At 36.5% G+C, this 17,619-nt stretch overlaps 1 protein-coding gene across 3 annotated transcripts in view; it reads right to left on the minus strand.

The window, feature by feature from the left end:
- Positions 1-17,619, minus strand: part of LOC5576468 (phosphatidylinositol 4,5-bisphosphate 3-kinase catalytic subunit beta isoform) — a 92,972-nt gene that overhangs the window by 28,247 nt on the left and 47,106 nt on the right. Inside the window, exons 1-2 of one of the 3 annotated variants that reach the window (XM_001662610.2) lie at positions 3,712-3,913; positions 2,142-2,976 (exon numbers count right to left, since the gene is read on the minus strand). In XM_001662610.2, coding sequence (XP_001662660.2) covers positions 2,142-2,273 — 132 coding nt within the window. In that variant the 5' untranslated portion in view covers positions 2,274-2,976; positions 3,712-3,913. Of the gene's footprint in view, positions 1-2,141; positions 2,977-3,676; positions 3,914-17,619 lie in introns of those variants that run through there. The other 2 variants (XM_021844735.1, XM_021844748.1) reach the window with 2 other exon arrangements.

Below are 17,619 nucleotides of genomic sequence, written 5' to 3' on the forward strand. Positions count from 1 at the left end.
TCCCCCCGATCATATCAGAGCTGTAGCAGAAGATGATAAGCAAACTCTAATGATGTGCTGAAGATCATGATAGAGAGCGATAAGTGGAAAATTTCACTTCTATATGAAAATCATATAAAATTTAAGTAATGCAATCCAATATTCCGGGGCCCAGATAGCCGTAGCGGTAAACGCGCAGCTATTCAGCATGACCATGCTGAGGGTCGTGGGTTCGAATCCCACTGGTCGAGGATCTTTTCGTAAAGGAAATTTTCTCGATTCCCAGGGCATAGAGTATCTTCGTACCTGCCACACGATATACACATGCAAAAATGGTCAATTGGCATAGAAAGCTCTCAGTTAATAACTGTGGAAGTGCTCATAAGAACACTAAGCTGAGAAGCAGGCTTTATCCCAGTTGGGACGTAACGCCAGAAAGAAGAATCCAATATTCCAATTATCAGTTAGGTGTTTTTAGAATATACGAGATATAATTTTAGGTATTTTACCTCTTATGCAGGGCTCTATCTGTCATAGCATACCTTAGTTTGGTATTCTGCAGCAACTTTTTTTCTGCTCGGGTAGCTAAGCTATCTCAAGAGGTGTACCTTCTTGATTCTAGTACGAGTTTTTTCGCGGGAGAAAAACAACCCTATCAGTGTTCACACTGACTGTCGTGTCGCAGGAGCTGCCATCATCATCGATTCGGTCATGTGCCTTTTGTTGTTTTCGCATTCACGACATCATCGATGGCTGTTTGCACAAGTGCGGTGGTAATGGGGATTCCAAAAGATTAGCAAGAAATACCACAACTCTATTTTGCTAATAATTTCCATGGAGAAGAGCAAATATGGTGAGGCAAGAAGATTTCGTCGTCTAATGGTCGAACGTTGATTATTGGATGTGAATGCAGATGCTATTTCGCAAGTTGAAGAGGAAAATAACCATAACCGTTTTACAAATTTTCAAAACCAGTTTTTTGGCTTAAAATTGAAGCAATGTTTTCTTTAATTAATTCGTGGCAACACAAGATTGCAACGATTTTTGTATTAAATTATTAATAAGTTAATTCGAAATTTGTTCCAGTGTTTCATTATTCGATATTTTATGTAACTCATTAGTACTATACCAAGAAAGTAGCTTCAGAATCATTTTCAAAATTGTATTTTGAATCCGCTGCAGAGCTTTCTTCCTGGTATTACAACAGCTAGTCCATATTGGTACAGCATACAACATTGCTGGTCTGAAAATGTGTTTGAAGACCAAGAGCTTGTTCTTAAAACAAAGTTTTGATTTGCTAAAAAACCTGAAGTTCGTAGTCACAAAAGTCATTTTGAACAAATTGAGATGTAATATTGTGAAAAATAATGGAATCGTTCTGGTGGGCTTTGATCATACGACTCTCAATACGCCACTTTTTTTTCAAAACACCGTCGGTTGGTTTGATCCGTAATAGACATGACAACCCTAGTTACGTTTGATTTGTTTTTAAGGTGAGAAGCAACGAAGCCAAACCTAAATTTTTCAAGAGCACAAATCTGGAGAACCAAACATCCATTTTAGCTTTGGAAATTTAATCGATTGGTCACAGGGTGGTGGTGACCAATCGATTTTGTTTTTCAGCTTGAACTGATGATCGTTTCTCTAGATTTGTGCTCTTGAAAATTTGAGGTTTGGCTTCGATTTATCTTCAACATAATATTCTCACATAAACCAAAAGCTCTTTATTTGAAACCTTCAAGTAGACATATTGTCACGATGAGAAATGTTCCAACAAATTGATCAGATGATGTTAAGTATCCAGGGCTCATGCTGGATAAAATTTAACTGTCAAAAATCACATTAAGGGCATTCAAGCCAAATGTAACAAATGTATGAAACGTGCTTGAGTTTTGGAAGCATTAGGAGAAATTTTTCATTTTTGCAAGTATGCAGCATAAATATCCAATTTGTTTTCAAACCCTCTAAACAAAATCATGAGCTGGATGCGAGTACACTAAAGTAATTTTTAAAAATTAAGTATTGTTTGATGGTCATTGCAATTCAATGATCACGTCTTTAGACAATAAGATATAAATGAATTCAAATTCGTATTTCATGCCTCTAGTAGCACACTATTGTGATTGTACATAAATTCAAATCGATTTCAAGCATTTACTTACCGCCTTAAGATCCTGCAGTGTTGTGTAAATTGAATAATTCAGTATGATGAGCACACCGTTTGGCAGAAAGAACGTTATGTCGGCGTGCTCCTCCGGGTTCGCCCAGTAATCGTAGTTGAACATCATTACCATCTTGCTCCACTGTTCAGCACCGTACTGTTGTAGCACCAACTGGATTACTTAATCGATAATTAACTTCTTTTTTCTCTTCTGTACAATTGAACCATTCACCATTACAATAATATCCACATAATTTTACAATCTTCACATTGAAGTACGAAGCGACGTACTTTTGTCGGATTTTTTTCTCCCTCAAACAATGCAATAGATTGCAGCGCTTTTCCTGTACTGACGGTGTGCTTTTCCGGATCGTTAGTCCAGTAGACGACTAAAGCGAACCGCTTTCTCCCGAGGCGCGCGAAATGTTGTTATTGTCTCGAGCTGTTGTGTTCTTCCAGTTTCGCTGCCGCCGCGTATTATTTGCACATTCGTAACAAAAACAACCTGTTTACCGATAGGCCCCCGTTTGAACACAGCAAGCAGAAATGCCACTTTGTTGTTTTCGGAACTTTGAATAACGGTACTTTGCACTCTTCTAAGCACACGGCACACAAGTGTTTGGGGCACTTCTATTTAACTTTTTTTTTGTCACTAAATCAACACTCGTCGGGGTTGTTTCTCATTGTGTTTTTGCTGCTTTTGCAACAGATGTTTGGTTCTCTTCTCGTATTATTGCTGCAATCGATATCTATTGTTTCATCACACGCTCTTGTTTTGAAAGAGCTTGAAAGAGCTTTGGACCTGGAATTTGGACAATCACACGGTCGGCTGATAACTGTAAATATAACGGAGAGAAAATTTGTGATTAGTTTTTTTGCATCGACAATCAATTATTGTTATATATTATTTCAAATTTTGCTATACACATAGGGCTGGTAGCGAGTCACTTTCAAGTGACTAGTTTACTTTTATAAGGCCCGTCAGTTTTTAAAGGCATTTCAACAAAAGTTTTCGACAATTCTGAGAAAAAATTACGAACATGTTAATTTTAATTAAAGTTAGGACAAATTTTATTCTGCTTTAATACAAATTCGGATGGATTGATGGATGAAAGTTTTAAATGTTTACAATTATAATGCGTTTTAAGTTATTTTTAGATGTCTGAAATGCTAAAATAAATCAACTTCAAACATGTCCAGGTCGGATAGTAACTCTAGTTGTTTTGTGTAAGAGTTCAAAGTAAATCAATTTGTAGGCAATATCTTGCCTTGTTGGAAGCACAACATATAGTAAAAAAATCCAAATTTGTGATTTGAGCAGTACTCGACTAGACCTACACAACCTGCAAGAGATCACCTCCTGTTTTTTTGTCTTCATCGTAAACTAGTTTAATTCAACTTAAATTACGTCATGACACTTTTAGTCACTATTTTATCAGGTCTCTATTTTTGGCACCATTTTTGCTAACAGCCTTGTTTTACGAAATAAATCAATGTTTCGAAGCAAACCGTTTGAAGCATTAGATTGATTCTTACATTTTGAACTATAGGTAAGTGATAATAATACTGACACGTTGGACCGATTTCACTATGTGATGAAAATCGAAGGGGCGCCGTTCACCAATAACAAACAACTAGCCGATGCGCGCGTGTACAACCGTCAACCGCCTTAGCGTAAACTTCGTCTCATTCGCGCGCGCGCACTCTTCGCAGCACATATAGCACGTTTGATGGACAGCTCAATACTGGCTCCTGCTCGCGGTCGATCGCAGCTCATGAAACCTTTTTCGCGGGGGTCGTCGCGCTGTATTTACACTCTGAAATGAACACGCCAGCAGCTAAACAGCTATTCGGTCATAGAGTCTCGTGGCGGTTTTACGTAGGAAGGTAGCGCTCTGCAACACACCAGCCAGAGTCCCATATATCGATAGTATTTATTGTTCCCTCGGCCAGCAGCGGCGCGCGGATGTCGATGACGATGATGATGACGGTGATGATTTTACGATAGGGGAGAGTGGGTAGACTTGATCATGCCATTTTTTTTCGGGGGATCCAAAACAGTTTTATTCTAAGTAATTTTATGCAATACTTCGTCTATACGAAAAACATTAGAGCTGGAAATCCATAAAATGGTATAAAATAATGTTTTTGGAGCTGTTGATTTAAATCAACTCAAAAAATTCAACAGCGATTTTTTGAACGGCTCTGGAAAAATATAAAATATTTGCACACATTTTATTAAACTGCTTTAAATTTGGGTAGTAGGCAATGGTTCTAATTTTGGGTAGTAGGCAATGGATTTAAATGAGTAAAACCAAAAGCAAAATTCGGAATTCTTTTATTTTGGATGTGTTTCTGTTCTTTTTTATTTGATTTTAAAGATATATGATGGGGACACTTCCCTCAACTAATATACAGGTATTTTATTTGTAATGCAGTACAATTCTATTTGAAATCTTCCATTATCTTAGAATTGTGTATCTCTTTCGATAAATTGTGTCATAGAATAATGACTTCACTTGGCTTCAATGCATATACACCCAGCGAAATTCGTATTATTACGTAAAAACTGTTTGGAAAATCAATTTGATGTCCAGTGTAAAATGAGCACTCATTAGTTTCATACAGTCAAAAATCTCCCTAACTCAATATTGAAGGGACCATCGTGTTAGGGAGGTATCAAGATGAAGAACACAAAACCAGTACAAATGCGATCCAGGGGACCTTCGGGGTAGCAAACTTTTAGAGTAATTCAGGGCAGTACAAAAACTTCGCATGGGGAAAAAGTTCGCAGTTGTGTTGTTACGGCTTTCGCAAAAGATACCCTGGCAACACTGTATGAATTTGACACCTTATAAAGTCAGATGTGCACAGATATAAACATAAACAGTTTCATCAAAGTACTATGAAGTTATACGTGAAGTAGTGTTTTGAGCCGTTCTGTTCTAATATTGAAGTAGTGTTCAATAAGAATTTTGGATGGTAAAAAATTAAAGTAAATCTTGTAACTTTTTAAGTTTCATATTATGATTGACTGCAGGGTACATTCGATTTGACGTTAAAATTTGAGTACTTTCAGTAGGAGCAGTTTTAGTTGTTACCTCGCCTTGGGGCAAAGGTTAGCAGGCGCCATGGGGAAGAAGTTCACACTAGTTTTTCGAAGCAAAATAATCAAATAATTAATACTTCTGATGCTTTAGTTTGACACATTATGGTTAGAAGAGCACTACAAATGAATGGAACGTACAAAACTAAGAGATAAAACATTCTTCTTCTTCTTTTTCTTCTTCTTCTTGGCATTAACGTCCCCCTTAGCGGGACGGACCTGGTGTAGTGGTTAGAATACACGCCTCTCACGCCGAGGACCTGGGATCGAATCCCATCCCCGAGATAGTCATCAAAAATTTCAGTGACGACTTCCTTCGGAAGGGAAGTGAAACCGTTGGTCCCGAGATGAACTAGCCCAGGGCTAAAAATCTCGTTAATAAAGATAGAAAAAAAAAATAACGTCCTTATTGGGACAGAGTCGGCAACTCAGTTTAGTGTTCTTATGAGCACTTCCACAATTATTAACTGAGAGCTTTCTTTGCCAAACTTGCCATTTTCGCATTCGTGTGGCAGGTACATATATACTTCTATGCCCAGGGAAGTCAAGGAAATTTCCATTACGAAAAGATACTGGACCGACCGGGAATCGAACTCAGACACCTTCAGCATGGCTTTGCTTTGTAGCCGCGGACTCTAACCACTCGGCTAAGGAAGGCCCCACACAATGAACACATTTACATCGAATATGTTTTAGTTTTGAACAGAAAAATTGCTTTTGAAGTTTCGGTGATGACGATGATTTCGATGACCGAGCGTTGAACGTTAAGGTGAAGATGAATTTCATATCATTTTAAAAATTCACGATGAAACATTGCTATTGCATCTTACCCCAGCCATTTCAACTTGCCCCGGTGTATCTTAACGTGAATATGAATCGAAGCCAAACCTCAAAATTTCAAGAGCACAAATCTTGAGAACCGAACATCCATTTAAGCTGAAAACTTAATAGATGCAGAAATTTCTGCAAGTAGGTGTCAAGTCATATACCATTCAATAAGGCTTGACTCTCCTATCTGATAATAAATCAGAGTTCGCAAACTTAGTATGGGCTGTTAGACAAGATTGACACATCCTTAAAAAGTCGAGAGTTGATCTGGCCACATCCTATCCACAACTATAAATTTAAACTAGTTGAATACGTACTTAAGAGAGTTGCAGAGATCTCTTCTTATTTATATATAACATGGCATTATAGAATGTTCAGTGTGAATATGATAGACATATACGTTAATCTCTTTGTTGTGAGGGATGGACCTGCGAATCAATTCAAGGATGTTTGGGCAACAGCAAGGGACATGTCGAACTTATTTTATCTTTGATAAAACTATCGACCACGTCATATTTTAGAAATCTCTAAAACTCGATAGCATTTCACAGATTATAGCAAACAGTCATTAATTAGGTCCTATGTCAAGGGGTAGGGGGAGGTCCAGCAAAACTTACCGATCTTTTAAAAACTTCGAAATCTCTATACGATAAGCTTGCATCGAGGAAGAGGGAAAAGAGCTGAAATAGCTGACTATTTGAGAAATTGTTGATGATACTGGACGTTCCCATCCCAAATTAGCTTGGATTCCGATCTTTGAGCAGAAACACACCTCTTCTCCACATGGTGACCAAGAGGTTAATTAAAAGTCTTAAACATACTGCCATGTGCTTATTCATAAAACTATTAACGAGAGTTGTAAACCAAAAGGTTATAATTTGGGGCTGTTTGTTTTGGAGTATGTAAACTTAACAAACAACTTTAATTACTATTTAGCTTACTGCCCATACTTGCAATACAGTCCCATTAGGAAAATCGTCATGTTGAGAAAAACGCTTCTAAACATATTTGCAAATGTGTTCGTTCCACCACTGCTGATAGCAATAAATCATGGTAACATTGCTCTACACACTATCATAACAATATTATAAAATCGTCAACAACTGTAACACGGTTAAAATGGCTGTTTTTGAAGTCCAAATCTGGAACACAAGTCAATGGGACTCGTTAGCCGAGTACTTCTCTAGCCAACCGCAAATATACCCGCATACCAGTCCCATTCCTTAGGACTCGCTTACTTTGTTATCACGCACGTTGACACATTAATATTGAAGTTTACAATTTATCACAAGGCATTTTGCCTTCTGAAACTTTTAGTACTCGCAAGTTTCAATTGCAAATTTACTTCGAAGTACTATGCGGTGATAGGTACTCTACATTATACAATGATAGTGTTGAAAATTTGATTTATCTGTTTCTATCGGCAGCTTGGTTGAGACCATCTACAGCACAGAAACGTTGGACTTGAACCATACCGAGGAATATAACTAATAGAGCAAGTTTTGGATCTTTATGACGACAATCGCTTTAGACTTGCGATTTCCCATATGTGGATGATACTGTTGCGTGCCCAGAACCATCCTTTTTCGGCATTAGATGTCATAGGTATTTAGGTACTCCGCACGACTATAAAAATGCTGTCGATGTGCGCGAAAAGCCTCCCCTTTCATACCGATAAAACTTGAGCCTGCCGGAGGTTTCGTTTCGTTTCGTTTCGAGATTTCGTATACAAACAAGTTGACAATTGGCCAAACCTTGTTTGAAAGAGAATCTATTTTGCTTGTTTTTTAAGCCTCGCACAGATATTTACTTTTAGTTGTGGTTCTACTACTTATCGCAACAGAAGGCACTCTAGAAAACTTTCATGTCAAGCTAGAATAAGTATTTTTTGTGGATAAACATGGATTTAATCAGTATAGTTTGTATTATTCATTCTTTTAATGAAATGAAAACCACGACGCAAGATTACAAAAAATATTACCAAATGGGTTTGTTTCAATTTCGTCACGATCAACTAATGGGACTGTTATGCGGGTATTCTCAATATGGGACGCACATGGTTTGATATTTTTTCCACAATTTGTCCATACAAAGATTCAATTTTAAGCATGATTTTGGGAAGTACACTAAAATTAAACACCATTCACGGAGCTAACTCAAAAATTAATAAAATCAATATGGGACTGTTATGCGAGTATGGGCAGCTTAGTGCTAGCCTATTCGTGATCTAATGCAAAGCTATAATACGAAAGTGGCGTTGTTTTAGAATGATTATTAGTGCATCCCCATTCAACATTTTGGTCGGTATATTTTTGTTATACATCATTATTTATGAATCAATTCAATCGTATAGAATGCATGGAAAGGCTATATACTAGAGTGGTTCAAAAAATCGTTTCTGCTCCACACCACTCATTCGATTATAGATCGAATTCTGAGTGTGCTCCCAAAATTTGAGCTCATTTGGATGAAAACTGAGACTGCCCAAGCCCTTTGAAGTTTATATGGGAATTACTATGAGAAAAGCAACCAATTCATTCAATTGGTCATAGTGTTTCCCCATGTGCTCTTGGGGATTAGAGCTACGTTGATACTGTAAGATACATTCATCAGCTACAACTTTGCCGAAGACCGTTTTCAAATAGGACGACTCAGTAATTAATTATTGATTTATATCCAGTCACAATTTCTTCAGCAGTGCTCATTTAACTTCTGAACAGGCAACATTGCTGCACCTGGCGCGAAAGATAGCACGCACAAATCATGGCTACTATGTTTAACTGCATATATCCAGTGATGCCTACAGAACAGCCCAATAATTATAGCCAAAGTTTTAAAACTCATTCAAAAATCAATAACTAATTACCGGGGCGTCCTATTTAAAAACGGTCTCCGGCAAAGTTGTAGCTGATGAATGTATCTCACAGTATCAACATAGTTTCAGTCCCCAAGAGCACGTGGGCAAATACTATGAACAATTGAATGAATTGCTTGCTTTTCCCATAGTAATTCCCATATAAACTTTAAAGGACTTGTGCAGTCTCAGTTTTCATCCAAATGAGCTCAAATTTTGGGAGAAAACTCAGAATTTAATCTAGAATCGAATGAATGGTGTGGAGTAAAAACGATTTTTTGAACCACTCTACTATATACACACTTGGCACGACTTTTTCAGATTTTCTGTGGTCAGCAATACGATGCAACAAAATTCGATTGAAAAAAAAACAGTTTCCTCCAAGCCTCGAACGCAGGCCAGAGGGCCTATAAAAACGGACACCTTACTACTGTACCACCATTAGATACATAACAGATGACTGATAATTCGCCAATATCAATGCATGTTTCATGTACAGCGACACTTGCTATGTTGTTTTTATGAGGCTCATCGTCAGTAGATACCAAATTACAATGATCAGCTTGATCCACTTCCATGTTGCTATTTTTATGAACATGGCGCCTCTCATGCTGCGAAGTCATTTTTGTGATTTTTTTAATATTATATATTCCATTTATTGACATTCTGACTAAAACAACTGAAGCTAATGATTTATCGATTGGAGTCTGCAATAAACTTTTATTACGAATCTAGACGAATTAACAATCTAGGAAACTCGTCAAATTATAATTTCCATGCAAAGTTACAACCGCATTAAGAAGAGGGGATCAACTCAACCCACTTTCTCCTATTCGTGTAGTGCGCCCCGAACGGAACGGGTTTTCTTCGTTATTATTGTTTACACATCGAGACGATGAGATTTTGGGCTTACCCGCGGGCCGTTCCAGAGCGTGACGCCGCCGACAGAGTTTGCTCCCACGAATCAACCACTAAAAATAAGTTTTTTTTCCTCTAAGCTGAAGTAAAATCATGCGCTGTATTTCGCTAGGTTGCGAGAGCGACGTGCCCCTCAATGGAGAACACATCTTACTTAGCTCAAGGGGGAAGATGTGCGAAGGGAATGTACGACACGTGCCAAATTGATTTAGCCTCCATTAAGCCTAATGATCAATGACCCGGGATTGCCGATCCGCAATTTTGTGTTCAGGCCAGACCGTTGCAAAATTTGAAGTTTTGGCTCCCTTATTTGCTACCACGGAGCCTAGGAGTAGCTAATCAGCAAGATAGTACTACAATCCTGGATCTTTTCGTAATGGAAATTTCCTTGACTTCCCTGCGCATTCGTATATCGTACCTGCCACACGACATACGAATGCGAAAATGGCAACTTAGGCAAAGAAAGCTCTCAGTTAATAACTGTGGAAGTGCTCATAAGAACATTAAGCTGAGTAGCCTGCTTTGTCCCAGTTGGGACGTTAAGGCTTAGTAGCCCGTCATTCGTTTTGGCAACAATGATGACTTTTCAGCTTGCTTTTCAAAGTGATAAAACTCAGTCTTGATAGTTTATATTGACTTGAAAATGTATCACTGTACGCGCTAACATGTATAAAGTATGCTGATACTTTTTCAGCTGTGTCAGGGCAAAACCAACTGATTTTCTTTGATTCGTAATCGTGAGATGAATTAGCAACAATCATCAACAACGCATACAAATTTCAATGACGGCCTACTTCGCCTTAATGCCAAGAAGAAGCAGAAGTACTACAATCATCTCTCCATAACACGATATTGAACGGACCATCGAGGTAGTCATGGAAACCAACGTTCAATATGGTTTACCAACTCTATATCAAATAAGGGAGAGTTCTCACAATCAATAATCACAATAATAACTTATGCGTTTTTGTCCCATTCAAATTCTATGACGGTAGTACAGTTCTGAGTATCATATTCCATCAGCATCACTCATTCTGAAACTTAAAGGTGCGCAGTAAATATAAACATGAACACCATTTTCATCGCACAGCTAACTAGCGCTCAATTCTAATAGTTGATTGTTGGCCATCGGTTCACTCATGGCATTTGTGTCGCTTTTATTCGAGTTTGACTTCAGCGCACTACCGCCACCTAGTTCTCGGTAAGCTAAGTACAGTATTTTTAGCATTAGGGGTTCATGTTCGTGTGACGGTATTTTGTATTGATAATTGTTTAAGCTGTTATGTCTGTTTGTCTGAGTCATATCTCATACCAAAGGAAATGATTCAACAGAATAATGTTATTTCCAAATTTGTTGCGAAAAACATTGCACCATACCCAGTCGATGCTAAATGATATCATTCTCAAAAATATTGCCCAAACCCGGCTATTCTGACGGAAAAGCGTACACTTACGTCAAATCTTTTTTATTGTTTTTCCCCGTCGATTATCAGCCAACGACGTTAACTGCAAATATTAGCGCCCGAGACATCATTCGTCAGAATGGTACAAGTTTCAAAACAGACCAAGTGTAATGAGAACACTGACGCAATCCAGTGGGTATGTGAGTGAGTGGAGTATACTGAACGTTTTATGAATGAACTTTTGTTGATTTGTAGATTGCCAACATCCGTTTAGTGGCAGGTCGTCGTTTTTATGATGAATCGACGAAAAATGTGCCTCCTCTCATATCACACAAGTTATTGAACAAGTGCGCGAACTGCAGCAATGGAAAATACGCTTATCACTCGATAATCAACGCCGGTGGTGGGTAATTCGAGTCTGGCGCCTTTTGCTGATAATCTTCGAGAGGAAAAAACACATTTTTGATTTCTGCAACGCCTTTTCTGGGAAATAGATATGGAATATTACCTAACGGACACGAGCGCCAACCGATTCGGAATTCAAGGCCAGGCGGTACAAAAGTTCAGTAAACGAAGTGTTTTCTGCAGCGATCACGACGTTTTTTGTGATGGTCTTTCTTGATAGCAATGAGTAAACATTTAATGGAAATTGTGTTATTTTAATATACACTTATAAATGATTTTTTCCATTTAAAGTTTTATTACCTAATATTACATTTTGAGCAACTTTGCCGAAGAAACTGAATACTTACAATCGTGATATAATTTTCAATACCACCAAAACTTTTTCTATTTGCCAAAATAAACTATTCCGCAGAGGAAGAAGTCGATATTTGTATGACTAATGGGAAAACTGAGGATTTATGTACATGCCGCTGGAAAAAGATAGCGGTGGTAATCCTTCTTGGACATCGTCTTGGGGAAACCCCTCTTAGAAGGTCACTTCTTCTTTCGTATATTCATTAAATATGGTTGCAACCACGAAAAAAAGAAGGATAAATAATTCCATCTCAAAAGTGGGATTTAAAACTACCGTCGTTGGGGGTGACAATGGGTCAAAAAGGGATATGTACGATTTATTTATTGAATAACTATCGCAATTTAACTCCAATAAACTTCAAATATGGTGTATATGTACTTTGATGGTACTTTAACAACTGTCCAAAATATTATAGAAAAATATTTATTCACTGCGGCGCTATAAGTGAATGAAAAATGACCCAATCTCACCCCATAGAGGGGGTGACATTGGGTCACTGTAATTGAAATAAATTGTTTTTGAGAATATGATTGCAAAACCATTCATAGCTGAAAAATATTGATGAAATACGATGCAAACAAGACTAAAAAACATCTAAGAAGTTTCACAAGTATGATAAACCCACTTGAAAGAACGAATATACCGAAAAATTGAAGAGCTATGAGAAAAAAATATGTAAACCCAATATTTATCAATAAGTTTACATAACTTTTCTTGTTTTTTCCCTCAAATTGTCTTCAAAACCTCATCCCCATTGCCATAAAGCCTATTCAGTTTCCCTAAAGGTGCACTGAAACAGTGATTATTTTAAACCTTCGCAAATAGTTAAATTTCGATGCGACATTCCACGATCAATACATTTCAGGCAGATGTTGACTTCATAATCCCAGTATTTCAGCGATCCAACTCATTTGTACTTCCGTGAGATGTTTCTATAATATGAAAAAACTGATAAATAATTAAAAAAAAAAAACATTTGATAAAATTATACGATGTTGCTGCGCACGAAACACAGTTTCTGGCTTGAGAAGTTGTCGAAATGCGTTGTATTGTTATTCAATGCATGGAATACTCAAGTAGACTTTTTTGATGTTTCACAGGTGCTGTATTTAGAAAGAATAAACACATATTAATGAAAAAGAGAACATCCGGCACCGTAAAATATCAAAAAACGTGGACTTGCAATTTCATTTACTATCGTTCTTGCTTGACCCAATCTCACCCCCATTTTTGATGTTTTAGACACCTTACCGAAAAAAATGATTTTTTTGTTGAAAAATCAAATAGATTCCGGAAAATACGTGTGACGTGTAATGAAAAGACTATCAACCTTCTACCAATATAACGATAGAAGTTAAAGTACATGCGGGATATTTTGCACAGAAGAAATTTAATGTTGTAAATTTTATCTAGTTTCAACATACAATTTTATTAATATAGTAAATAAAAACCATTATTTCTAAAAATTTATATTGTGATGAATTACGTGTAATAATATGTTCCCTAACATATGAATTATTAATTTTGGTAATATCAGCATTATTAGCTAAAATATTTCATAAATCATATTTTTCCGTTTTGACCCAATCTCACCCCCCAGACCCATTGTCACCCCCATCGACGGTATCACTAAACGTGATAATAATGTAAGAAATCCGGAATGTGCGCTTTCTTTCAAGGGTGAAATAGTAAATGCTGATAATTGCATCGAAATGAGCAATAAATTCGATACTCTAGACAAATTTTCCGAACATCAAATCGAAGCAGTCTTTAGCCCAGGTTCTTCGATTCCAGTGAGGTAACAAAAGATGCCGCCAATGGTGGTCAGTTGTTTCGAATTTGGAGGATTTAGGCAAGAGATTTTGAACTCCATTGGGCCTTTAAGGGAATCAAGGTTTCCTTCCAAATGGTACATAAAAGAGAGTGCCGCATTTTGACGGTAACTCTTAAAGATCGTGAATTTCTTCTCAAACATTTTGAAAAAAAGAAGCATTTTTTTCATTCATGACGACAAAACTGAACGATTTTTAAAGTCGTCTTGAAAGGCCTTTCAAATGAGTCACCCGAAGAGATCAAAAATGGAATAAATGATTTACTTGGATTTTCCCCAGTCCAAGTAATCATAATGAAAAAGAGAGCCCAATATGACATTCTTCGGAAAGGGCTTTTTCAAGATTATTATTTAGTCCACTTTAACAAAAAAATCTAAATAATATTAAAGCTTTAGAAAAAGCAAGACTTATGTTCGATGTCCGTGTGACATGAGAACATTTCCAGAAACCTGGAGGAAATTTCCAGAACCCCACTCAGTGCCATCGGTGCCAAAAGTGGGGTCATGGAACAAAAAAATGCCGCATGGATGCTAAATGCATGATTTGCGGAGGTTCTTCTCGCGCTAAGGACGTCTGTTCTGTGAAGGAAGATACCGATAAGTTTATATGCGCAAATTGCGGGGGCAATCATAAGTCAAACTTTTGGGCTTGCCCTTGGCGTAGGCGAGTCGTCGAGGCAGATGAGCAATAATGTCCGTTACGTTAACGGTCGTTTCCGGAATTCCCCTGGTAGAGTATCGAAAAATGCTCATTTTTCCGTTAACGATCGCTTCAATAGGAATAATACCCATCAGGTGGATTATAATCATGCTCATTCACAATTAATATTATTCCGTCGGGTAGCCGTTCGAATTTTTTAATTTCGAATGGATCTACCCGAGGAGAATCCTTTGCCGATATCGTAGCAGGTAATTTGAGCTCCTTCTCTTTACATACTATGAGTACCCGTTCTAATTGTTTCAAATCAAATGGAAAAAACCCTGTCGTCACAGGAAATTTCTAATCCGCCTCTTCGTCTACCGAAAATTCTAAATGAAAACCATCAGTTAATGTACCCACTTCAAGTGATGTCTGCCTCAGATTTTATTTTTCTAACTGAACATATGAATGAAATGATTGATGCAATGTTCAAAGCCACCACTATGACTGAAGCAGTCCAAGTTGGTGTAAAATTGACAAATCAAATTGTTATTGGATTACGTTTTTCTAATGGATCCAATAAATATTAATTTAAATATTTTAAATTGGAATGCTCGTTCTTTGAATGGTAAAGAGGACGAGCTGTTTATTTTTCTTACAGCCTTATAACGTGCATATAGCAATTATTACTAAAACCTATTTGAAACCTGAATCCAAACACAAAAAGGATCCTACCTTTTTTTGGTCATTGTAATGATCGACTTGATGGGGCATGTGGGGGAGTTGCAATCATCATTCATAGGCGTATAAAACATCAACTGTTTTCGTCATTTGAAACTAAAGTTTTTGAAACTTTAGGTGTTTCTGTTAAAACACAGTTTGGTAAATCTACTTTCATAGCTGCCTATTTGCCTTTTCAATGCTCTGGACAGCAAGTTAATTTGCTCCAAACTGACTTGCGAAAATTGACTCGCAATAAGTCAAAATTTTTTGTCATTGGTGACTTTAATGCCAAACATCGTTCATGGAATAATTCACAAAGTAATTCCAACGGCAGAATTTTATTTGATGAATGCTCTTCAGGATATTTCTCAATTCAATAGCCCTACATGTTTTTCCTCTTCTAGAAACCCATCTACGATTGATTTGGTCTCAACCGACTATAGTCACCTTTGATTGATTTTGATTCTGATCATGTCCCTATTACATTTAAAATATTCCAAGAAGCGATTCTCAATCATGTCAGCTCCACTTTCAATTATTTATGAGCTGACTGTAATATATATGAAACATATATTGACTCTAATCTTGATGTTAACATTTCTTTACAAACAAAACTTGATATTGACAATGCTCTTGAAACTTTAACAAATTCCATTGTTGAAGCCAGGAGCATTGCAATTCCAAAATGTGAAGTAAAATTTGAATCCGTGATTATAGACGATGATTTTGAACTCTTGATCCGTCTTAAAAACGTGAGGAGAAGGCAATTTCAGCGCACTCGCGATCCTGCTATGAAAATTATATGGCAGGATCTGCAGAAAGAAATCAATAAACGTTTTTCACAATTAAGAAACAAAAATTTTTAAAATAAAATTTCTCATTTGGACCCTGGCTCTAAGCCCTTTTGGAAATTATCAAACATTTTGAAAAAATCTCAGAAGCCAATACCGGCTTTGAAAGAGGAAAACAAATTATTACCACATTACTAACTAATTGCGAAAAAGCTCAAAAACTTGCTCTGCAGTTTGAAAGCGCGCACAATTTTAATTTAGGACTGCGACAATATTCTCAACCAAGAGAACGTTTTAGAAATAACCTGGGAGACTGATTTGGAAGAAGTGAAAACTATTAAGGTACAGTGGGGGAAGTGTAGCAGTGGGGTAAGTGGATCATTCGTCAATATTAAGCATAAATACTTGAATATGTTTAATGTTTTCGCATCATTGCTTTGTTTTAGGTTATATACTTACGCCCACACTGATACTATTGCAAAACTGGTACTACACGTACACCAACACAAGCAAACTTGTTTGCTGCAAAAATTAATTTATTTGAAAATTGTTTTCCATCAATCAAAAATCCACTGTATCTCTGTCTAAAGTCGAATACTATTAGTTTTTTCGACACGTGGTGAGCATTTCAGTTCTAATTGAATGAATCACAATGAAAAATATGTGATTTTTATAAATAAATACAGATATATTGTATATGGTACACTTACCCCTACTTTTTAATGGGGTGGGGTAAGTGGATCAAGTATTATTATTATTTATTGGCAGACTGCTTACGATAATTTTAATAAGTTTCTGTATCCGCAAATGTTATTTTCCCTTAACTTTATTCATTCCTAGCTTAAATTTGTCAAATTGAACAAAGAAAATTTGAATTAATCCACCTAAAAGTTTATTTTAACCTTTCTTGTATAAAAGAGTAATAATTTTCAAATTTATACGAAATTTTTCGTGGTTTATCTAAGCTAAGTTGTAGAAAAGCAAAATATACAAATTTTCCACTTGATAGCATATAATCGTACCTTATTTGAGCATATAAATTGTTCTAGACAGATGATAAAAATATATTCATAAATAGAATAAAAGGATTTCAGTTTGTTATTGAAAAGTAAATGTAGCTAATGTTTTTAAAAAACATCGTTAGGAATAATCTTACAATACTTCTATATAACTAATGTGTATAAATGGATGAATTTTCTCCAAATTATTCTAGCTCTAATATTTTTTTTTGTACGAATTAGTGTGAACTAATGTATAAAATATGTATATACATATATTTTGGTTAAATAAAGATACTTATCAATTTCAAAGTATTAAAATGCAAATTACTAGCACTAATAACAAGAACGAGAGTAATAGCATTCATACTATACATAATTACACCACATTTGTTTTGAGAACAGATGTTTGTTTTTGGTGATCCACTTACCCCACCATGGTGGGGCAAGTGGATCATTTGGCGCAAATTTTCAAGTCCCTCATATTCAATACATAACAATCAGAAAAATCAAAATAAATGACGATTTGAAGAATATTAGTCCCTCATTTGTAATCCACAGAAAAAAGTTTGAATTACATTATTCACGTTAGCTGTACATAACAATGAAGTTGACTATTGATTTTTC

Source organism: Aedes aegypti, chromosome 1, assembly GCF_002204515.2.
Source record: "Aedes aegypti strain LVP_AGWG chromosome 1, AaegL5.0 Primary Assembly, whole genome shotgun sequence".
NCBI classification, from domain to species: Eukaryota; Metazoa; Arthropoda; class Insecta; order Diptera; family Culicidae; genus Aedes; species Aedes aegypti.